The 25,735-nt window shown below is 38.1% G+C and overlaps 1 protein-coding gene across 1 annotated transcript in view; it reads left to right on the forward strand.

Moving 5' to 3' along the window:
* The window catches only part of GUCY1A2 (guanylate cyclase 1 soluble subunit alpha 2), a 129,590-nt gene that overhangs the window by 55,297 nt on the left and 48,558 nt on the right, over positions 1-25,735 (forward strand). Inside the window, exon 5 of the mRNA XM_072326656.1 lies at positions 16,192-16,677. Within this exon, the coding sequence (XP_072182757.1) occupies positions 16,192-16,677 (486 nt within the window). The remainder of the gene's footprint in view (positions 1-16,191; positions 16,678-25,735) is intronic.

Here is a 25,735-nt window from a genome sequence, read left to right on the forward strand (position 1 = left end):
CATTACCAAAAATAGGTGCTGTCTGTTCTGTAGCTCATCCCACACTTGCTGCACATGCAGATGAGAGCAGAGCCGTCACACAGCTTGCTTCCTGGTGTCCTGATGAGCCCACCTAGGAGTGGGCAGGTTGCTCATGGGGAAATTACTGAGTGGCCCTACAGGCCTACCTGCCTATCTGCTAAAGAGGGCTAAAAACACATGCCAAATGTGAAAAGGAGTTGGTGAAACATGTAGCTTGCATGTAATATATATCTTTGTTCCCCAAGGGGGTGACCTGGGAGAGACACCTGGGCTTCTGGTAAGAGGAAGCAGAGAGCCCTTTGCTCTAAGGCTGGGAAGCAATAGGAAATGCAGACTGCAGGACGCTGTTGGAAATGCCTGATCTTTCTGAGCATCGATCAAGGGCAAGAAGAGAAGACACTATGCCCATTTAGGATCTGGAACCAGAGTGCTGTCCATGATTGCGGGTGTGTTCAAAGGATACTTGTCCTGTGAGGATATGCAGGAATGTACAGCGTATCTTTGGAGGCTGGCCACTATGGGCCGCAGATGGAGCACCTCTGGGATGCATACACAAAAGAATGCAGGTGTTTAAGGTCAGCAGGGAGATGTTCATGGAGATTTTGCACCTCTTACTTGTGTGTGAGACCTCTTGTCTTGTAGCTTAGTCTTGTGTGGAAGGGGTGCTGAAGTCCTGTTTCGGGCATCTAAATCCTTTCTTTGGAGCTTCCTCTTGGTTTTTTTTTTCTGGCTAATGAGAGTAATAATAAAAGAATCATAATGATTATGGTCTTGTGTCATTCACTTCTCAAGCTAGTCTTTGTGGAGTAGAGGGAAAATGTACACTGACAAAAACCAACTTGGTTCAATTCTGCAAAGTGCTGGCAGCAGGAATACTAATGGATATCGAACCTGCACATAGCAGGGGGCTTGAAATTAGACGATCATTGAGGTCCATTTCAGCTCAGGCCATTCTGTGATTCTCTGATATTATAATAAAATCCATATGTGTTTTTTAATATAGTTCCATTCTTGCAGTCTGTACTATAAATGGCAGGCTATTAAAGGACAGCCTCCATTTTGGCATGCATTTTTACACTCAATTTGGCTTTTCAGTTTGAACTACACTTTGTACAGTCTTTGGGTTTTAAAACCCCTTGGCTAACAGAGTAGATGGCTTCAGCATTGTCCTAGGAGACAAAAGGCATGCTACAGGCTGTGCCAAATTAAGTCAATTCCTTTAATTTAAGGGGCACACACTTGCTGCTGTATGAAAACTGGTATGAAATTGGACATGGTTGGCTAACAGTAACGATATAATTTCTCATTTTTGCTTTATTATGTCTGCTAATTACAAATTTACCTTCAGAGTTCAGTCAAGAGGAAAAATGTTGACAATATTAGCATCTGAGGGAAAGTATATTTATTCATTAAGCTATTCTTTTTGTTCATGAGTTGTTTTTTGAAGAGATTTAGGTTAAAGAAAATTGTAGTTCCCTCTATGGCTGCAGAGGTTATATTTTATAATTTTGCTTTGAATATTCGTAATCTTTTAATAGCTGTTTTATTTGCAGATAATGTGACAATAATTGCTACATTAAAACAGAAACAGTTTGATGAAGCTCGAATGCTGCTTTGATCCTATTTCTATTGAATTCAGAGAGACTTCTTCAATAAGAAGAGAGCTGGAGTTGGAATTTGCTTTATGATAATTCCCTTTTTTTCCTGCCAAATACTCTTTCTCTCATCCAAAACAGAGAAGAATTCCTCTTTCAATCACAGTGCTGTAAATCTGGTGTAAATGTGTTGACTCAATGAGCTTATTTTTGTATATATTCTGAATAAATGAGAGAAGAATTTGTCCCACTTGGATTGATTTTTCTTGTTAGTGAGGCAATGTACTATATAATTGGCTCTATCAGTAAGACTTTCTGAGTTTAATTTCTTCTTAAATCTGTGTATGGAAACAGACAGAATATATAATATTGGCTAACAGATAAGAAAGCTGATGTATTGGACAAAAGTAAAACTAAGATGTTTTCCTTATCAGGGCCTTTTGTTCTTTCAACCTAAAATTAAAAATCAGTAGCAAAGTGACATCCATTGCTCATTTTCTGTTACTTAACTGTCCTAGGCATTGTGACTGCTGACAGAATCATACCTGTTTGGAAGAGCTGCCCATTATTTTTATCACCCAGAAGGTGATAGATAGGTGTAGAAACATAGCATTTGAATCTTAGATGACTTATTGTTAATTAAATAGAAAAATAAAAAAATCACATATTTACATTTCTGAAGGTGGTATTTTAGAGAAAAAGGTATCGTTTAGCTAGAAAAATGTTCTTTACTATAGTTAAAATTAAACAGGAGAGGGTCTTTTGTACACAGGATTCAATATAATGGCTCGGAAAGAACCTTTATATTGTTTAACTTTGTAGAAAATCAGTTTTGAGTGGGTCCTGTGATAATCTGGGAGCTCAGAGGAGAGCTGACTTACCACTGTTCAGAGCCAAGAACTTGCATGGATTTTTCATGTGACCCTTGGTATATTTATTTTTGCAAGTAGTTTCTCCAAATAAGAAGGAGCCATGTTTAGATTATGCTCAGAGATACGTGCTCAGAAATAAATTTGTTCTGTTGAGTTCCGATATGCAAAATATCTAAGGGTGATACTGATTTGTCTGCTTCACTCCTCTTTTATGTTTTGACAGATTTGTTCTAGTAAGTTCTGATATGCAAAATAACTGAGTGATGCTGATTTGTCTGCTTCACTCCTCTTTCATGTTTTGACAGATTTTTCTTTATATTTTAGCTGTTTGTTTTTTTACCAATGTGCATGTGTTCCAAGAATGTGTGCAACATAAATTAAACTTGCGTCCTTCCTAATGTTATTTGTGAGGGAAGGCCCAATCCTGCTTGTCATTTAGATACTATAACACTTTCAGGAAGTTTAAATTGTTCATTTTACAAAAAGAATACAGAATTCAGTTCTGATTTGAACATATCATTTCAAATCACTTTAGTTCTCATTAGAGTTTTTGATAATCTAATATTAGATTCATTACCATCTAAAATTATTGCAATCTGCTGTCTTTTGTTTTGATTCAAAGTCCATAATTGTGCCATATGATGTCAGTAATTACTGAGGCTGCTTTGGGAAGATGTGCAAAGATAAGGCAAGGAAAGATGATCAAGCCAAGTTTAGATTTGTTATGTGGTTGTACAAGTGCGTCAGAAACTACATTTTATTAGTATATATGTTTACACTTGATACTGCGTATGTTCCAGAAAAGGAGGAATTATGCTGGAAGATTAGGAAAACAAATTAAGTATAGTCTTGAATCATCCAAGTTAGAAAGGAAAGGAGTCCTGGGCACATGAAGATGAAGTTTATATTGTATTTAACCCTTTAGTCCACTTTCTAAGTGCTCTTCTCTGTAGAGAACTCTCTCTTCTGGTAAACAGAATAAAACAAGCACTCATATCTGCTAAAAGTAGAACTTATATATATACATCCACTATATATATATAAATAGCTGACTCCAAAGCAGCTTATATAATCTAAAACATAGAAAAATGTGGACTTTTCCTAACTATAAACTCATTTTATTAATTCTGTCTTCTCTTCTTAAGTGAATAAGGGAGTCTTTGTACTCTGAGCTGAAGTGACCTCTATTTCCAGTCTTTGATTTTATGTTCTTTATCGCCAACATTTCACACTCGAAATAAGATTCTGTAGAGAATATTAATGTGAAATAGAAATCTATCATAATTTATTTGAATAATGTAACATTAAGTTACTATGCGATCCTTTGGCTTTGAGGCAGCTCAAATCTTGTGTTGGAACCATAACACTGTGGGTAGTGTTGTGCTCCTGAGGTTATAAAAAAAAAAAGTGGATAGTATGACCAAGCTATGCAGGTCTGCTGGTGGGTGCTGAACAAGATGTATTTGAAAGGCCTCTTATTTTCATCCCATGAAATTTTATTTCTCATGATAAATTTCAGTGTTGGTCATCAGAAGCAGTTTCTTTTGAGAGTTGTGGTTATTTACGGATATTTTCTTCTTTGCATTCCAGTGCTTATGACCACCTTTGTTTTAGAAGCATGTGTTAGCTTGTAGGAAAATGGGATTTGTCTCTAGAATAGTTGAAAGCAGAATCTCTGGCTGGAGAAGCAGTAGATCTTGTGCCTTTTAGTTTCAGATCCATTTGAATAGGTAACTTTCTATGTTCTGCAATTGAAAGTAGAAAGAAGTAGGAGAATGCTGTAAAATATCAGGATTCTGAAGAACATTTATGCCCTAGTCTGCATGTATCATATTGGTTACTAGCAGATAGTGAGCACAAGAACAGAAGCAACATGGACTAATCTAATGCAGCAGCTTCAGTATGGTCACTGTTATCACAGTACCATAAGTATCAGTCTGTAATAATAAATTGTATTTCAAGACTGATAAATAAAGAAGTACAGGAAAATCATTACCTTTGTGTTAGGAATTCAGCCGGACTTGTCAAAAGTTTTTGAAGATAAGCCAGCTTGCCAGAGACAGGCTGTTCTGAAATTGCCCTTTTAACCAGAATGCAGAAATACAGCACCATCATCCTAAGAAAGCTTGGCTCGTAATGTTTCTGTTTGCTGAGAAAAATGTATTCCGTTAATACCTATGTGGGTGAACAATGATCAAGGTGGAGAGGAAGAGGGCATGTCCCTTTGGCACTGAATCATATAGCCAAAGCAACTGAGTCAATTGCTGTTAGCAGTACAGCACTGATGTTTGTAAAGAATAGCTAGTGGAAGGGAATTCATGTCAGATGAGTTCTTGTAAGTGTACTGTGCTGCATCAAGAAATAAAGATTTCTGTTCTTAGCCCAAATATCACAAAGCAAGATTTAATTTAAACATTTACAATTCAGCCCAAATTTCAATCTAATAATATCAAACTATCTGTTCATACAAACAATTTATTTATTTAACAAGTTATTTACTAGGATACATGCACTCAATAATACAACCTTGTGGATTTTTTTTTTTTTTTTTTTAAATTAATAACTCCTGAACAGGAAGCTGTTTTTATTAATTGCAGTTCAGAACATAGTGCCCTGTGTAGACAGTGTGACCTTTTAATGACCTATCGTCATTAGAATTAATCAAAACTTCAAATTCCATAACGAGAGAATTCTACCACTTCATTTTTTTTTTTTTCCCCTCAAGTGAATGATGCAACTTGTTTTTTTCTAAATGTTGAGGTAAACAGAAATTGGTGAATGTAGCCTTTTCCTCTCAGTAAGATGGAAAGTGTTTCAATAAAGACATAACAGTTCATTTTAAGTCTTATCACATTACTTTTACTAATGATGGAACAGAAGAACTTTGAGTCTGCGTAGATACACATCTTATTTTATCTTTCAGTTTAATTAATCTATGTTCAATACATATTTTGCTTTCCCTGAACCATAATTTCCTGATGCAAAAACATGTAACCAAGATGTTTTTTTGTCAGCTGTTGTCACCGTGAGTATGAAGGATGCATCTATTAATCTTATCTCAGGGATGAACTGTATTTGAGGATGACTGAAGAGCTAGTTAAAGTCAGCATTGTTGGAGCTCTGTGGCTATAGCAGCTCTAAATATGAAGCTAACGCCAAATGTAGCAAAACGTGAAGTTAAAAATAGATATCCCTGGTGTATTTCCAAATTAAAATTCTCACTCCAGAAGGATTAGTTCACAGGTTGTTTTACTAATGAACTTAAATGCTATGGTTATTTCTGGAAAATTTAGTCAATTGCAGACTAAAACATTTGGAGCAATCTTGTGTCCCTAAAAGTTTTCTTCTGTGTTTTGGTTTTAATGCAAAATTATGAATTTTAATTTGTGTAACAAGAATGTCATGATATAACAGGTTAAATGTTTAGGCGCTGTGAGTCAGATACGTTGTTGTAATTTCTTCTTGTGCAGTGCTAAGGCAGTTCTGACTCTGGTGATTTATACATGTGAAAGAGATTGGATGTTGCTCTGCAGAATTTAACATTCTGGTATTCTTAAGGTAGCAATACATCTCTGAGAATATGGGAGCTCATCTCTGGCTAGCTTTTACAGATAAAGCTTTGATTTAATTCCTATTTTGACTTCACTTGGTAGCTGTATACCTTCACAGTGAGCAGAGGTGTTGTATTTTATGTGTGGTCATCAGTGTTTAAGTACTATATGATTGTAGCGAAGAGTGGAATCCGCAATAAAGTTCTCTCTACTCAAGTCTGGATGTTTAGTAGATCTGGATTTTTACTCTGCAGACTTAGTTACATCTGAAGCACTTTGGTGGTTTGTGGACATGTAACATATGTCATCTGTTTTGCTTTCTGTGAAATATAAAGGTGTTTTAGATTGATTGAGAGGTTTTCATGAAAGCAGAAAGGAGAGAAAGAGATTTAATAATCCCGTCTTTTCACAAATCACTGATCCATCAAAATGAGTTTTGGTAAACAATGCCTTATTTTCTAATCTGTTGAGCAAAGGGTGTTATTTCCTATTTCAGATGTGTGGGAAGAAATTGTGGGGAAAGGCTACTGTTTAGCTATCTCACATGTTATCAGAGAGTTGTTCATGCTAGACTGTTTCAGTTTTGTTATAAAAAACTGACACAATGGATTTAAAAAAAAAAAAAAGAAAGAAAAAAGAAAAAAAAAAAAAAAAGATGTATTTTGGTCACTTAAGAAAGGAGGGATTTTCCACACGTTTACAGCTCTGCACCCTGGAGTCTGCTGCCACTGGCCACAGCTTCCCTATTAGCTCCATTTGTCTCAGATTAGGCCTTCTCATTGCTCGAGAGAATCCCTCTCAGAGAAGCATGCATTTTTAAAGCTGTTGGAAACTTTGTTTTAACAAAAAAAGACCTTCTATCATTAGGGAACATTTATGTCTTAACATAGAAATAGACGGTCATTGTTTTGCTCTTCTGTGCCATTTTCACTTACCTGGAGCTGGATAGTTATATAAATTCTCTCTATTCCTCAGTAAATATAAACTGTCTAATGTACAAGACACTTTAATGCAATAATAGTTTTTTTTTTCTCTCTCTCTCTCTCTCTTTATTTTTTTAAGAAGAAATTAGGTGATCTGTAAGTTATCCCATTGATTTATATCACAATTTTTTTTGGAGAGTGTGTTTATTTTTACATATACTTACTTTATAGATAAGTTATATGATCACACATGAGAAGCTAAGGTCCTATTTTTTGTATTCTCAGTGCATTATCCACATTCATTTTGAGGATTAGAATTTTATTTAATGGAGTCATTACATTCAGTACTCCTTGAAGTGCTGTAAGTACTTTTAGTGATTTAGTAAGAGATCATGCAAAGTAATAAATGCCAAAATTAAACATTCTGAAGGGTATCATATCTAAACAAATGTTGCAAGTTATATATAAACTAGTGGAAGTTTTTTTTGTGTGTGTTTATGTTAGTTTGAGGACCATAAAATATAAATGGTTAAAATGCTCAGAAGAGAGGATGAGTTGGGATTTCCAGTGTAAACTTAGAAGAAATCTACACATTACAGTGCAGTGAACAGCACTACAGTATTTAGTTCAAATTGGTTAGATTTTAGGAAGAAATTCTTTACTCAGCAGGTGCCCGGAGGAGCTATTAATGCCCAATCCCTGGAGGTGCTGGATGGCCAGTTTGGATTGGGACCTGGGCAGCCTGATTTGGGGACTGGCAACCCTGCCCATAGCAAGGGGTTCAGGCCCTATGGACTTCAAGGTCCCTTCCAACCTAAACCATTCTATGATGATGCTATGAAATTAAATGAAGACAAGACTGTGCGTTACTAAGACCTAGCATCAGCCTTGTGACTAGTTGCATACATGTCGATTGTGTCTTCCGCTGAAGGTGATGAGTGTTTACAAGTGTGTTTCTGCATGTAAAAGAAATAAACCTATGCATTGTAAATTTATTTCAGTCAACATCAGGCTATGGAAAACAAAATAAATAAAATGCAGTGTAATTAGTAAAAACATACGGCAAATGAAGTATGTACAACAAACATCTAATGAAACTTACTAATAAACCCTAATAAGACTTACGGTGGCTCATCACCACAGAAGACTGCAGATTTCGAGGTAAAAAAAACTAACATGAAGTAATTTCCATTAAGAACATTTTCTTTTAGATTCTTCTCAGGAAGTCTTTATCAGAAATTCAGGGACAGGAGTTACTGAAGGTGGAGCTGCAAGTACCCCTTGCTCCTTTGACCACAGCTCAGCCTGGGTCCTTTGTAATTCCAGAAGGATTAATTCCAGCCAATAGCAAGAGAGGTTTTGCAGTCATGAATGAGAAGTGAAGAGCTTCTGACTCTTCTGTAGGAAACAGAAATATGAAGGATGAGATTCTAAAAAGCAACTAGTTCTTCAAACTGACTTTTGGCATCAGGATTTTATGCTTAAAGTCTTTAATACTCAAAGAATCATAGGAGTCAAAGTGCTGATACTACACTTAATGTGCTCCACTGTTTAGGGAATTCACAGCTCCAAATTAGCTTCAGGTCAGGATTTGCAAAAATTAGATGAAGTTGGTCCTGTCTGTGTGTGGGGAGGCAGCTTTGGATTAGCTCTGCTCAGTCTTTCAGTCTGTGAAGGGTAAACTGGCTCTAATCCAAAAGCCAGGTAGCTTGTTAGCATCATGCTGTGCTTGAGCAAATATTTTCTCCTCCTCAGCAGGGCTCTTCAGCTGAGACAGAGCATTGTGCTACAGGCAGGCAGCCATGGCCTCTGGGGATGGGCTGGCTGTGGTTTGCCCACCCACTGCAAATAATGAATAAATGTGCAAACCTCCCCTGAGATGTCTAAGGACAGAAACCTACAGGCTGATGGGTGAGCTCCCTAAGGCTGCAGTTCTCAACATTTTTAGAATGATCACTTTTCCCCTTCGCTGTAACAGCTGGGCCTCTCATTTGCATGGAATCATAGAGTCAGAGAATTATGGAATCATTAAGGTTGGAAAGACCAATAAGTTCATCTAGTCCAATAATCAGCCCATGCCTGTGATTGCTCTAGACCATGTCCCTCGGTGCCACATCTACCCTTTTCTTGAAAACCTCCAGAGATGACAAGCCCACCACCTTCCTGGGCAGCCTGTGCCACTGCCTTTCCACTCTGACTGTAAATTTTTCCCATTATCCAACCTGAACATTCCCTAGTGCAATTTAAGGCCATTACCTCTCATCCTATCTCTGTTTTGTGGGAGAAGAGGCTGACCCACACCTCACCACAGTTCCTTTCAGATGAGAGAGCAATAAGGTCTCCCCTGAGCCTCCTGTTCTTTACACTGAATGATGTCAGTCCCGTCAGCTATTGCCCATAAGACCAGATCCTTCTCCAGTTCTGTTGGACACACTCTAGGGCCTTGATGTCTTTCTTCTAGTGAGGGGTCCAAAACTGAACACAGCACTCGAGGTGTGGCCTCACCAGAGCTGAGTACAGAGGGATGATCCCCCTCGCTATTCCTGCTGGCTTCTCTACTGCTGATACAGGGCTTGGGATGATATTGGTTTTTGTAACAAATGCAGGGTCTGGCACTCAGTCCTGTTAAAGCACTTATAGTTGTTCAAAGCCCATTGATTCAGCCTGTCCAGATCCCTCCGCAGGGTCTTCCTGTGCTCAGTTACACACTTGCCACATCCCTTTGCATTTTGAAGGGCCAATCCCCTTTCTTCTTCCTCCCCACCCCCCTCAAGAGGGCCATTTAATTTTACATAGACTGGGAAGGGCTTCACATGAAGATTTTCTTTTACTGGTATAGGTCAAATACAGTAACTTATAGAAAGTTGCTGATAAGGGTGTACTAAAAGTATAAGGCATCGTGCTGGACAGATGGAAAGAAATTCGAACTTTTAAAGAAAAACACTGAAAATTTAGTTCTAAATTAATGGTGCAGTTCCTACTAAAATCATCTGAGGGTCGTTTTGGACACCTCAGTCGGAGGTGGACAGATTCTTTTCAATTATATCTAATGGTAGAATGATTATATTGGGAAAAACAGAAATTTCTTGTCCTAGTGTTCTGAAAATTTGTTTTCCACCAGGAGATCAGAATCAATTCATCTTAATATCAGCTTATAATGATTTTATTATTATTATTATTATTTTTAATCTAAGCCACAGAAGTATTTGATAGGAGGGGGTATGAAGAAAAAAAATACCATCATATAACTCTATATCTAATCAATTTTCATGATGTGACGCTGGCAGGAATTTGGAGCAGAGTTATCAGAGTTATGTATTTAAGATGAAATAGAACAGGGAGGGAACTGGAACATATAAATCCTAAAGGAGAAAAATGTCTGCAATCTTGTTAGTGAATGGGCTCAAATATCTTCTAATCACAAGAGTTTTAAGATACCTATGCTTGTGATGAGATGTCACATCTCCTAATGGTTGCTATATATATCTGTTCTGCACAGATCAAAGGAGAAAGCTGTTTCTTCTGCTCACTGCCTGCTGTTCTCCTGAATAAACCTATATTCTCATTTAACCATTTCATTGTATTTTGATATTAAAAAAAAAAAAATAAAAATCTCCAAGGAAAAGGAAAATACAATCCTGGCAAGGAAAGGTATTTGGCAAAGGATATCAGAATGAGCAGGAGTAGTTTCTGATAAGCGGGTAAATTCAAACGAGAAGCTTTTGCTAGAAGCTGAATATCACTAATGGAGTGATTAGGTGCAGAATGGGTTTATAGACTCACACTTGTCTGGTGGTGAAAACTGTTGGAAACAATCCAAAGGGTTGTGATTCTCTGTTGAATGGGTGCCTTCCCACTGCCTTTAGAGTTTACTGGCATATTCCTCTGAAAGCTCGCTTGATTGATATTGGTAGGTATCAATAAAAGTCTCTCTGTAACCAATTAACAACTATTGGTTATCAATTATAAAGGCCGTTACAGCATAAAGTAATTAGTTTTGATCACAAGAATACTTGAAACTTTTTTGCATTTAACCAGGGTGATAATTTTGATGATATAACTTATGTCATTATCCTGAGTACAAAGGCAAAAATTTTGTATTTGTGTGGTGTTTGCACAACATTTGTCAAGAAGGGACCCAATTTTGAGTAGAGGCTCCAGAGTTATTGATAATTATAACTCTTGATGATTTTTTTCCCCTGGCATGACTGCACACTGCTGTATGGAAGCTGAACCAGCCAAAAAAAAAAAGAGTTTTCACCCAGATGGTTGTGACACACTGGAACAGGTTGCCCAAGAAGGCTGTGGATGTCCCATCCCTGGAGGCATTAAAGGCCAGACTGGCTGTGGCTCTGGGCAGCCTGGTCTGGTGGCTGGTGACCCTGCACATAGCAGGGGGATTGAAACTGGGTGATCATTGTGGTCTTCTTCAACCCAGGACATTCTATGGTCCTATGAAAAAATAGAAGGCCTAGATGTATGGAACAGGATGAATTTTAAACTACGAAAAGCTACAATCCCATCCCTTGGTGTCTTTCAGTCAGCTGCAACTGTTGTTGCACAGCTCAAATGTTCTTTTTGTTGTTGTTAAATAATTCAGAAGGATAGGACTTACGTTCTGGAATAGAGTGATGCAAACAAAAGATAAAAATGAAATGACGTTTGTTTCAAAATGCCTTTGAAATGCAATTAAATTGTTCTAATTAATTTCTAATTGACATATATAATAAAAAGATCCTGCAGGTGCTTCAATTTCAAATTCTGTCTAGTGGGATGTACTGAGTATTACGTTACTCTGGGTGCTGGTCACCACACTATTCAGTGGGATAATTTCCCCCCCAAAAAAGAGAGACAAAGTTTCAGAGAGTTAGTTGAGCAGACAAGTGTACTTAACCTGCTGGTGGCAAGAGGTTGGAACTTGATGATCGCTGATATCCCTTCCAACCAAAGCCATTCCATGATTCTATAATACATTATCATCTCTCTTTTGTGTTGTGGAAAAATGAATATATTTCCACCAATGTTTTAGATTTCCTAAAGGAAAGAGTTCTCTACAATATTATTGCTGCCACTGTGTGTTTGTGAAATATCTAGCACACATAAAATGTTAAATTTGCTCACCTTGGTTTGGAGTCTGTTGTGCATTACATAACACCCCAGAGACTTCTATAAATAATCAGAAATTTGTAACAGTCACTTTGATGCTGTGTGGAATCATGTACTGTTGACAATGCATTGAGGTGGAAATCCAACTTGTAAACAAATGCTCAGGGTTCTACCTCAGCAAGAACCTGGGAAACTCCTGAGTTGTGCTGAGCAAACTTTGCCAGGATTACTCAACTGAAAAGCGTATGTACTTTTTCATTTCTGCAGAGGTGATATGCATTTCTCTTTCTTTGCTTTTTCAGCAGATGTCTATAATGGAAGCTAGTTTTTGTTAGGATTTGTAATTTTTATTTTTAATTTAGGTGCTTTATTTGTAATATAAAGATACAAATAAAGAAGACATTTAAAGAATGTCCAACTGATTTAGATTTTAGCTTAGCAGCTAATTCACTTTTCTAAAAGTTGTTTTATACTCTTGTCCTCAGTGTGCACTAACGCTTTCTCTTTTCTGAGCTTAAGTTGTTTTCTGGGTATCTTGTATGTATGACACTCTCCAGACTTCTTCATTGTAACCTGATTTTCTTCCAGTCCCCCAGTTGTTTAATGATATACCATTTTAAAAAGAAGGACTGTTTATTGTCATTGTATGAAGTCTAGCCTCTATGTGAGGTGAGCTGTTTATGAAAGTGTGGCACAGCAGTCTGTTTCTTAGCATATTCCTAATGAAAAGCCCTAAAAAGAGTTTATCACAGTTCCGGAAGGTTTATGTACTGATCAAAGTCAGAGGAAAGGCCTCTTAAAATCTGCAGAGATTGCAAAACAGGAGACAGAAAATTATTTCTAAGACCCCAAGATATTTCTTAGGAATATTCTCTCATGTTCCCATTGATATTTTCCAGAAGACTCATACTTAATTTTAGTGTGGTATTAATGCAGAGCTTGCAGACCTGAGAGACATGCTGAAGTATCTGCTGGTGTACAGCACAGTAGGAGATTGTCTCATCTTGTAAACGGCAGCTTTAGTGTCTGCCAGTGTTCCCTGGTTGGATGTTTTGGGAGAGGAGGCAGGAAGAATCCTGGAGAGTCAGGTACTCTTCTGTGTGCTCCCCTTTCTTTGCAGTGGGTTTGTAATGAAAGTAAAATGGCAGCTATTTTATTTATTTATTTATTTATTTTTAATTAATTTATTTCTTAGAGCTACGTATGATGTACCATCATTTCACAGCTACGTAATCCTGTAAAGCACAAGATGCAGTTGTTCATTTCAAAACATTTTGTGTTCCATTTTACCACTGTAGTTCAGGAAAATGTCCTCTGAAAACAGTGGAATTGTTCTAATTTATTCCGTGAGAAGATAATTAAAGAGACAGGAAAGCGATGAAATGTAGCAGTAATGAAATACCACAGATGACAGAAGCGTTTCAATCTTTCCCTGCTTATGAGAAAGACAGATGATGTAATTCTAATTGCCAATAAGCTTGTGGTCTGGGTGCAAAGCTGCCCAGCTCTGGGGAGCTGCCCAGAAGTGCAGTTTGGCTATGGCTAGCTTCAAGAAAACCTGATGTCCCATCTTGTTCAGTTATACTTGAAGATATAGAGAGGGATTTGAGAAGCTGCACACTCCAAAAGGAGATGAAGATCGTGCCGAATCATAGCTGCAGATCAAAGTCCACCGGAATAGAGATGAATGTTCTCTGAATCTTCTTTGAAAGGAAAAGAGCTTTGCAAAAACTGAGAGGAGGCATCCACAACCTCACTGAGAGACTTGTTTCAGTGTCTCACCACCCTCACAGTAATTAATTTATTTCTAATATCTAGTGTAAACCTAACCTCTTCCAATTTAAAACCATTTTCCATTCATCCTGTTGTTTCGTGCCCTTATCAAAAGATACTCCCCTGCTCTCCTATAGGCCCTTTCAGGTACTGGAAGGCCACAGTAAGGTCTCAGAATCTTCTCTTTTCCAGGCTGAAGAGGGTAAAGTTGAAATTGAACCAGGACACTGTCCTGGTTTTATCTAAGAGTTAATTTTCTTTATAGTGGCTGGTATGATGCTACACTTTGGTTTTGGGAGAAAAATAATGCTGATAACATAGTGATTTTTCAGTTGTTGCTGAGCAGTGCTTACATAGAGTCAAGGACATGTCAGCTTCTCTTACCCTCCTGCCAGTGAGGACCTGGGAGTACACAAGAAAGTGGGAGGGGACAGAACCAGGACTGCTGACCCACAGTGACCAGAGAAATATCTCATACCATATGGCATCGTATTGGAAAGTAAAACTGGGTTGATTGGCAGGGCTGCTACTGCTCGGGAACTGGCTGGGAATCAGTCAGGAGGCAGTGAGCAATTGCACTGTGCATCACTTGCTTTGCATATTCTTTTTATTTATTTTATTTTATTTTTTATTATTATTATTATTATCATTTTCCCTTTCTTTTCTGTCCTGCTTAACTGCCTTTATCTCAACCCATGAATTTTGCGTTTTTCTGTTTCTCTGTCCCCTTCCACTGGAGAGGAGTGAGAACGTGGCTGTGTGGTGCGAAGCTGCCAGTTGTGTTAAACCACAGCAGACTCTTCTATGAAACTGAGAAGTTTTATAGGGAGATTATCTTTGTAAAAGCTTATCAACAAACTGTAGAAATCATCAGCCTTGTTGACATAGTGTATTCACATGGATCACATTAAAGAGTTTAATTCCTAAAACTGACAAAAAGGAAGCAGGAGCACAGAGAGGTACATTATTTTTCTTCTCATCTAGCAGCAGGCTGGCAGGAGAAGCAAGTCCTGAGGCCTAGTGACTTGTCTTGCTTATAACAGAATTGTTTGAATTGGAAGGGACCTTAAAAAGTCATCTATTCCAACTTTCTTGCAAGTAAAAATGGCCATCTACAGCTCCATCAGGTTGCTCAGAGTCCCTCTAGCCTGACCTTGAGTGTGTCCAGGGGAGTGGAGCCGACCACATCATCACAATAGGCTCATCCTGGGGACATGGTCACACTTTTTGGAGCTAACAGCCTGTTTTTACCTGGAGGTGGAAGGGGAAGTGACAATGTACATTTATTTTCTATGCCAGTGATGTTCTAGGTATGGAAAACAGAAACACTCTCTCAAATGTGTGCCCCCAGTGGCGCAGTGGTATAAGCTGCTGCTTGCGGCACTGGAGGGCCCGGGTTCGAATCCCCCCTGTGGCGCAGGGGGTAGAAGTGCTGCTTCGCTACACAGGGGGCTCAAAACCTGGGAGTTGGACTCGATGATCTCTAAGGTCCCTTCCAACTCGCACGATACTATGATACTATGATGATGATGAAATGCAGCAAAAGGTAACAAGCCAGGGACTCATCTGTATCAGCTGTTGGACTCAGAAAGTGACACGTACGACCATTTAACAGCCAAATGCAACATCTATCCAACAGGATGATATACCACCTGATCTTTTCTGATAATACTTCTCCATTGTTTTGCCTTCCATTCTGCAAATGCAAGTTGTATGGATATTTATCAGGAAGAAATCTGTAAACTCTAACAGAATGTCACCTATCAAGTGCTCTGCATATGTGAAAGAGAGCAGATGGGAAATAGAAGCACTGATACACTTTTTTTTTGTGGCATTAATTATTTTATGGGACTTCTTTTTCATGTCTGTGCTTACTAGACTCCTCTATAGCATGAAAACACTTGAATTAGTAGCTGTTTCCTTAAGAAGAACAGAGGCTACTTTATTATGTAGTCTGCTTTCAGATAGTTGTAGTTTCCCTTTAATTCCTTTAAATTTTGTGATTTTAAAATTTGTTTCTAATTAACAGATGAAAAGCTACTGATGAATTTGCTTTTAAAGCCTTTTGGAGAAATACATGTTATTGTGGTTGCTTTCTTATTTGATTGGGCTGAAATGGAGTCTGATGTATGATATGGGAATATGTTTGTGTGAATATAGACTGTTTTCTGACTTACCTTGGTGAGCAGACTGAGTCTCATTTCTTACATTCAGGAGTGTAAGATGCAACTGTGTAATAGGCTGCAGTTTGGGCTTATCATTTTAACTAAGAGTAAATAGGGAGGAATTAGAAGGGAAATCCACTTATCAGCTGATCTTTGCTTTTCTAAAATCCGGTTTTATTTTGCAGGTGATGGAGGTTAAAGGACAAATGATTCATGTGCCAGAATCAAATTCAATTTTGTTTCTGGGGTCTCCCTGTGTGGACAAGCTGGATGAACTGATGGGCCGAGGCCTCCATCTTTCGGACATACCTATCCACGATGCTACTCGTGATGTCATATTGGTTGGGGAGCAAGCGAAGGCCCAAGATGGCTTGAAAAAAAGAATGGATAAACTGAAGGCAACGCTAGAACGCACACACCAAGCCCTGGAAGAGGAGAAAAAGAAAACAGTTGATCTCCTTATTTCTATTTTCCCTGAAGAAGTGGCTCAGCAGCTGTGGCAGGGGCAGCAAGTTCAGGCCAGGAAGTTTGATGATGTCACCATGCTCTTCTCGGATATTGTTGGCTTCACAGCCATCTGTGCGCAGTGCACACCCATGCAAGTCATCAGCATGCTGAATGAACTCTACACACGGTTTGACCATCAGTGTGGATTCCTGGACATCTATAAGGTAATAGCTGAAGTCCTACATTAGTAAAATCTAGTGGAAGCTAAAATAGAAAAAGTTACCAGTAGCTTCCCTGCAAAAGTGTGAAACACAATCATTTATGTCACAGGAAAAAAGAATCTGAAATTTGTTCACTGAAATGAAATTCTTCAATGTTGAGCTGTCACCATGGTTCCCTCATGGCAATGTATGTCTAACATTCCTTTTTTCCTATAGGGGTACACACCTCCTGTGTCATAGTCTTGTTTCCTTTCACTGACATTTCATTTATAGCGTACTGATGATGATGAAGGCCTCAGTAATGTCCTTAACCCAAACTGCGGCTCATTAAAAGGCACTAAAGTATTCTGTGTTTCTGCAGAACCTGAATGTTTTTCAGGTTTAAAATTAACCTTCCACTGATGAGTAGGAAGAGAACAGCACCTGTCCCTTCATAGTAAATGTGATGAGTGTGAGATGTCAGTGGAGTGCCCTGCTCCTTTACTGTCCTGCAAAAAGAAGTTGTCGCACTGTTAGCCATTGTTACAGACTACAGCAACTTCATTCTCTTGAGGAGATATGGTTTCCAGGTATTTGAGAGAAAAAAAAAAGAAGGGAGACAGAATTTAATAAGTATAGTTAAAATACTACCTGTGTAATTATTCTGTGAAGTCTACAGAAAATATGTTTTGTATATAGGGAACGTTTTAATTTTGTGATAGGAAACTCAGAACAAATTTCTTTTTATAACTATGAATACATCAAGAAAAAAATCATAGTTTTAAAATTATATGTTGACTTTATTTTCCATCTGAGGCTTTCAAACTGAATCACCAGTTTTCCATTTGTATTAAATAGTATTTGTTCATAGGCTGTAGGTAGGAGGTTCTCACAGGAATGGTATTCCTTTAGTTTTTATTATCCAGTACACTCTAACAGGCTTCCAAAAACATTAATTCTCTACTTAAGTAATAATAGCTGTTGTTGCTGCAAAGTTTTAATAACTACCACAGGTAGAAATGTATATTACATAGATATATGTTGATACGACACTACCTACCAAGATAAGAAGTCATGCTTTAAATTGGTTTTGTGCTCCTAAGCTATGAGTTTCTATTACTACTGCTCTGAAACCAAATGTCGTGCTGTAAGAAGACTAGAATGGAAGGCATCAACACTCTTCAGATTTATTTCTTTTTTTTTGTGTGTGTGTGTGTGTTAAAGCTAGAAAAGTTTGGAAGTTTGATGTTGGTTTGTATTAGTCTGCTGTTACTGTACTTGTTCTCAAGCCAGCTCTGACAGTGAGATCGAGGAACTTCTGACCCACCATTAAGAGCTGTATGCCGTGACTCCATTTCATATGCTCTGTTGGATATATGGATGTAGTTAGTTTTTTCCCAGATGCTTAATTTTAGTTATCTGTTCCGAGGCATTCAGGACATTCTCTTTTTAAAAAATGATTGCATAGCAATAGGAAATAAATTATCTAATAATCTCTGACTGGTTTGGAGGGCAGGTTGGCAGAGTCCTCTGAAAACACTATGAAGGAATATTTTTACATTAGTTGTGAAGATTAGGCCATTTAGACCATGTATTGCTGCTTTTCACAGAATCAGAATCACAGAATTATCAAGTTTGGAAAAGACCTAGAAGATCATCCAGTCCAACCATCACCAATACTTCCCAGCTAAATCATATCCCTCAACTTTTTCACCACATTCTACCACTTTAGATGAAAGAAGTTACTGCATAGCAATATTGTTCTGATCAGTTACATAAGATGATGGCTGCTGAGATGGGCAAGATCAGATTTAAACATCAACTATGTGTATGAGTACTCAAAATAAATAAATAAATAAATAAAAAATTAAGACCTCCATGTAATGAGCAGAGGAATAAACAAAGCTTGTTTTTCTATGGAAGGATGTCTTATACCTCAAACATTCTTTCTCCACTGTTACCGCCTAAAGGAAGAATGCTGCATCTTCCTCAGATCCCTTCATCAAAGGTTTGCCTCTGTCTCCCTACTCCTTCATATTCCCTGAGCATCCCTACATCCCATCCTTGTCTTCAGGTTCTGTCCACAATCTTGACCCCCCCCGGCCCATTGAGTAAGGGAGTGTGCGCTGTGCTTGTTTTGGAGCTGTACGTGTGTGCTATGCTTACTGCTTGCGGAGCTCAGAGTGCCAGTGGGATCCTCTTGTTGCTGAGCTCACATGACAGCCAGTTCTGCAACTGGGGACACTGTTCTGAATCTCCCACACTGATCCAGGCATGGATCTTCTCTCAGCCTGCAGGATCTTTGTCTTTGAAATCTCTAAGTTATTTTTTTTACCATTTATTTTTCTTTTTTTAATTATAAGTCTGAAAAAGTTACTGTGGGTTTAAGTGAATGTGACTCAATTAAGCATTACAGAAGGACAGAAAACTTAGGCACTGAACCATCTTTCATTTCCTTTGAGAATCAGGCTTAAGATATAATCACAACTCCTTTTGAAAAAGCATTTGCATTTTAAAATAAAAGTAACTTGTGTGCTCGTATTTCTTCTTCTTTTTTTTTTTTTTTTCTTTTTTTTTTCTTTTTTTTGAAGCTAATTTTATTAATAGGGATGATTACCACCACAACAGCTACTATTTCTGAAGTTTTTGTCAGGCAGTGAGTTTTATGTATGTCATCACCAGTGTTTGTACTGACAGCCTACTTCCTACTCTTAAGCCATAGTCCTTTACCAAGGCTGCAGAAATTTATCGTAAACATAAAAACACAACTGTTTTCAAATTTGCTTATGCTTAAGCAGTGTGGCAAAAATAATTTGCAAAAAATTATTGGTAGAGTACTTCTGAAGCCCAAATTCATCATTCTGTAAACAGAAAATTAAGCAAAATTCATTAAATAAAGTTCATGCTGTAAATTATTCACCCAGCTTTTCTGTTAGAGAATTATGAATTCAGAACCTCAGTGCTTCAAATTTTGGAGTCAGACAGTGAATGTAATACTTTTCAGTTGTCTCATACTATTTATTCAGGAATATTTACAGATAAATGTGGAAAGCAACTGAAGAACAGAGATACTTGTGTTTAACAAGTAGAACATGGAGGGCAAACACAATGAACTATTGGTACAGAATAAGAAATCCGTGAAGAGGGCTGAAGGAGGATGAAATAGACTTTGAAATTCTTTGGAAATGAACAAGGATGCACAGGTATGAATGTCATGAGCAAATGATGGGCTCAGAAAACAAACTTCAAAGCAGTAGCATATAGAATAGATGGCAAAGAAGGCAGATTACATTTCTAAAGGCTGAGGGAGAACAATGCAGTAACTGAGATGCATTGTGATATGAGCATGGGTGACAGTTCTAGCACTTTATGATTTAGACTGAAATTTGGAGAGTGGATACAAGAGAGCTGAGACCTGGCAATGCCTTTGGAAACTGGTGCTGTTCACTATTTGAGCCAATCATATTTGTCTTGGTACTGAGGAATGGGAGAGGAGGATGTTGTCCGGAAGGAATTGCAAATCATAGCAATACAGATGCAAATCTGAAGAGCTGCTTTAAAAGTTAGTGCCTGTAGACATGCAGATAGAAACACAGACTCCAGGAGAAGAAGCACTGAGATGGATATTAATAAATATTGAAAGCAAATGCTTAGGGTAAAATATATGCTGGTTGGCCTGACTGTGTCTTTGTTTTGACCCATTTTTATCTGTATCAGAAGTCATGTTATGAGCCAAGAGCTGGAAAATGATGCTTCTGTTAAGCCAAGTCTTTATTAAACAAGCTATTCAGATGTGTTGCAGCCATAGCTACCTTTTAAAACGTAGCCCTGAAGACTGAAATCTTTCATATTCAGGCTTTCTGCAGCCTCTGTTTCTCCCTTCAATTAATGTCTTCGATATAGGAGTGTTTAACCTATTTTTGTTGTTCATGTATTTTTTTTTTGCCTGGATGGGCCTTATCATCCCTTTATCCTGTGTTAGCTTTCTGAAAAGACCCCTTTTTCCTCCCTTGTCTGTTATTGCATAAAGGTAGAAGATGCTGTGGTTGTTTCTTTGACCATGCATTCTTTGCTGTCACAGAGTCTCTCACTCCACTATAAAATCTGGGCCAAGGTGGGACACCTGTGTTTTGGGGGAAATTTAGAAGTGTTACGTTTAAAAATGAATGAAGAAAACCCTACAGACTATTCCTTTCTGTCTGAATTTTATCACCAGAGAGCTCCCAGATACTTAAAGACTTGGCATTTCTTTAAGCCTGTATCTTGCTTCAACCTTGTGGAGGATTTACATGTTTTTGTCCTTAGGGAGATGTTCAAATGAAGCAAACAGACTCCAAAACAGTTATTCTTTACTTTATGTACATACAGACCTGCACAAAGCACTAAAACACGTGCAAATGTTCCCCTGCTCTAGGCAATTAAACACCCAAGAATTCTCTGAAGAATCCAGGCTTTCTGCTTCTGTGTGATTTCTTCTTCATGAACACCATGCTTGTATAGGTTTACTTCTGTCTTTCTTTTTTTTCACTTCCTTCTTCCATTTCTGTCTTGCCTGAGAAACACATGTTTACGTGCCCCATTCCATTTCTCTTGTGATGCCTGGGAGCACTGAGACTATGTTCAACCTGCAGATTGTGGGAGCGCTTCCCAAGACCTCAATTTGTGCGTGAACCCTGGCTACCTCCTGACGTTTTGTTTGGGTGTGACCCAGAAGTTTATTCTTTTTTAGGGCTCCCTTCTCCATACCAAGAAGAAACCCCAGTTATAGTGGTTGAAAAAGACCTCTGTCCCAGAGCATGCCCTGTTGCAGCTTTCAGGGCTCCCTGATGAACATCATTCATACTTGAGTACTTTGTTTGCTTGTGTCACATTTTTCCATTTTAGTCTGTCTGAAGGACTGGAGAATATTGATTTCACTTTCCATCAGCCCAAGATATTTCCATTTCAAAGAACAGCATTGCCGCAGATCTAGAGCATACTACCAGAGTAGCTGCAATAAACTGAGGCCTTCTTACTTGATGACAAGGGTTGTTACAGTGAACTTAATGTGCTTCTTCTGTGATACTTGATTATTTTAATGTGTGCTTATTTTGTTAGACCGTTCTTTATTTTGACATTGCAACTACTTCACTGAAGGCAGAACGTTAACCAGGGCATTTACTATTCATCATAAACATTCAGTGTGATTTTTGCAGTTTGACTCTTACCTAACAAAAGGGATAAATTGTTTATATGCGATGACTTATGTTTTCCATGACTGTTGTGTGCAAACCTGATGATGGCCTAATGTAAACTGTAAGTCTTCTAGCACGTCTCTATTATAACTAATGAGGAAAAAACAACTTTTAAAATGCTGGGTATTAGTTGTACACAGCAGGAACTGTTTGTCTGTTCTCCTTTAATAAGAAAAACAGGGCTGTGAATAAATGTGTAGATGAAAAATTGGATACTGAAATATTATTTTTAAGACTGCTAAGTAAATGCTCCAGAAACATGTGGAATAAAACTCTTGTAAAATGCACATGAACTTGCAAGCATGTGGCATCATTAAACTCAATAAAATAAAATGCCCTTAGGTCTGGTAAGAACAATTGCTTCGTAATTAGGCTCTTGGGAAAGGAGCAGGGATTAGTTGTAGATACTTAGCTTTACCAGAGATTGCTGAACTTCAGAGATACTTGGAACTCACCTCTCATGTGGGAGGGGTTTTCCATACACTGAACTATTTCCAAAAGCAGAATTCAGCATTGTAAAAGCACTGCAGGGTTACCTTGAAGATGAGGCACAAGTTTTCATTGCTTAGGAGTTAATTTTTGAAGTTGGGAGGCAGAAAATAAGACATTCAAAAAAAAAAAAAAAAAAAAAAAAAAAGCACTTTTTAAAGTATCCCACAGAATTCATGGATCTATAAATAATGCTGTATGCAAAATATAGGATACATTTCTGTAACAAAAAAAGCCCCAAACCAAAATGAGTAACAACTAAAACAACTAAAATCAGCCTTGAGTATTTTAAGCTAACCAACGTTTCTAAGCTTCACAGCATCTCACAATTCAATTGTATTTTAAAGCTTTCCTGTGCAAAAGAAAATGATATAGGGGATCACATTTTCACAGCATGCTTGAGGTTTGAATAGACCTCTGGCCCAACCCCTGCTCAAGCAGGGATACCCAGAGCAGCGTCCACAGGATGCATCCCCAGGATCACATCCACATGGATTCTGGGAGATTTCCAACTAAGAAACCCCACAGCCTTTGGGCAGCCTGTGCCAGCCCTCCATCACTTGCACAGCACAGAAGTGTTTCCTGGTGTTCAGAAGGAACTTGTCACATTCTAGTTTCTACCCAATGACTCTTGTCTTGGCAGTGGGCAACACTGAACAAAGCCTGGCTCCATCCTCTTTGCTCTCTCCCTTCAGATATTTATGGACACTGAAGAGATCCCACTGAGTGTTCTCTTCTCCAGGCTGAGCAGTCGCAGCTCTCAGTCTCTTCACACAGTAAATTAAGTGAAGATGTGGAGATGTGAGACCTCCTGTAGGGTAGAAAAATGGTGTTTCCAGACTTAATGATGGAGTAAATCATGCCATGATTTTTTTTTTTTTTTTTTTTTTTTTTTCTCTTCATAGACTATAGAAAATTTATAATTGAATAGCATATATTAGAGGCTTTATTTTTGTGTGGCTGAAGCAGGGTAGTATTATTCCCAACCTGAATCACAATATATTAGTAATTTGCAAAGATGCATTCAGGGGAAGGAGATGGGTAGAAGAGATTACAGGAGATTTCAATATCATCTTGAGGTAGAATACAGAAATTAAATAAATTGCTGCCTATACTTTGTGCTAAGACTGCTGACTTAATATAAAACTGGACTGGAGATTCCAGTCTCCCTATTTTTCAGTCTTTGTCCTATACCAATTAAAAAGGTGTTTTATTTGTGGTTGAATTAGAAGTAATGGACAGGAATAATGATGTCTAAATGACAATTATAGAACACCATGTTGCCATATGCTGTAGTTTTTCCTTAACTCTTCAACTTTTCAACTTCAGGTGGAAAACAGATGAAAGAAAACCCAATGACAGATAGTAATGACCAAATGTTTTTTGTAGAGTCAAACGCAAGAATATCTTCGTAAGGTTGAATTTTGCTGTATTCCTTTAGGTATCATCATCATCATAGTATCATAGTATTGTGCGAGTTGGAAGGGACCTTAGAGATCATCGAGTCCAACTCCCGGGATTTGAGCCCTCTGTGTAGCAGAGCGGCACTTCTACCCCCTGCTTCACAGCGGGGGATTCGAACCCGGGCCCCCTGGTGTTGCAAACGGGAATTCTACCGCTGCGCCACCGGAGGCACACGGTAGAAAATATTTTAGCTTTAACAAAACAAATACACTGTTTTGAGGTAAGTTTTGCAGTTGGAAAGAAATATAGCTAAAAAGGGTAACAAAATGCAGTGCCTGTGAACACTTTCCATCTTCCATTTCCAGGTGCATTCCCATCCAACAGCACATAGAACAGGCAGTAATGTCTGGGACTGACTAAGAGTCAATGGAGTATTCAAGGGTCCTTAAAATTGGTGTTAATTTTAGTTAAGAAGGGAAATATAAACAACAGTCCATCAGTCAAGGAAATTGAGATGGCTGTTTTACTCACAGTCATGAAAGAATGATTTAGGCTGACATTCTAGCAGACATTCGTGTGATGGTTGATCACCAGAGAAACAAGTCTGTTGCAGCTACAAGCAATGCAACTCCGTGGCTCATCTGAGCAGTAAAGTTATCTGTAATACACAGAAAGAAGTCCCCACTCCGCTCCCCTCTGCTTCCCTCCCACTCCTCTTCCCGTCCCCTTCCCTTCCCGGGGTTTATATGTTACATCGTGAAGAGTATGGAAAGTGGCAATAATTTTCAGCTGTATTTTTTTCCCTTGTAATTTGTAAAGCAAATTTTTCATCCTGAAATTAAAACATACAGTAACAAGGGCGGAAAAACAATGACAACGGTATAACCTCAATTATCTAAATGTCAGGGTGCCACATCCAAATGTGGGAACTTGAAGAAGTACAAAAGGCCCTTAAAACAGCTACTTACAAAATGTCAGGTACATTTGGCAGACTTCTTTTTTAGCCTTTCATTTTGAGATTTACGCCCTGAAATACAAGGATTATGTACTTTATGGATGCACCTTGAACAATGTGCCTTTATATGGGGGAGAGTGGAAATATGCCTGGGAGAGAAGTGAAATGACAAGCGAGTATTTTAAGATGGAATATTATCCTCTCTTATGTGAGGGGAAAAATCACATACAAACCAGCAGAATTAATTTTTTTTTTTGGTGAGAAAAATCAAGGGAGGAAGGGAAAGAGAATGAAATTACAATTATCCAGGCCATTATCTCTTTCCCTGCTGCTTATTTACGCATTTTCATTCTGAAACTCTTAAAGAAGAAACTGATATCATAGCAACTGCCGTTTGTCATTATTTCATTCTTACACAATGAGACTCTATAGAATATCTCCCAGCTGTAAGAGACTTTCCAGCTATTGGCTGACTGCTCATAAGTGATAAGAAACAGTTTAGAAATAAGCTACCCTTCAGCCAAAGATAGTATATACACTCTAAATGCTGTGGAGTGTAGAGAAACTTTAATATTTCAAGTTTACTGCCAAATTAAGGTTACTGCGATTCTGAACACACACTTGCTTAAAAAGAAATAAGTACTTCTGGTGATTAAAATAACAGAAACAGGTGAGACTTAGCAGGATTTGATGCATCTAGGAACTTAACTGAATTTGAAAAAATATCTATTATTCTACAGGTGGAAAATGAGAAATCAAGGACTGAAAGGGCTGAGGAATGTATGTGTTTACTAGAACTTAGCATATTCTCAAATACCTTGTGGCCCTAGGTCTAAGATTACAGAAAACCATAATGCTGTTGGATGACCAACAGGTCTTTTTCTCATTCCCAGTATCAAAGTAAGAAGAAACAAGTGGGAAAAATGAGCAAGCCCTTGCCTCAGTTGGTCTTGTTGGACATTTTCTGTGATATTTTAAGGACTATTTTGGACTGGTTCTG

Source organism: Excalfactoria chinensis, chromosome 1, assembly GCF_039878825.1.
Source record: "Excalfactoria chinensis isolate bCotChi1 chromosome 1, bCotChi1.hap2, whole genome shotgun sequence".
In the NCBI taxonomy this organism is placed as follows: Eukaryota; Metazoa; Chordata; class Aves; order Galliformes; family Phasianidae; genus Excalfactoria; species Excalfactoria chinensis.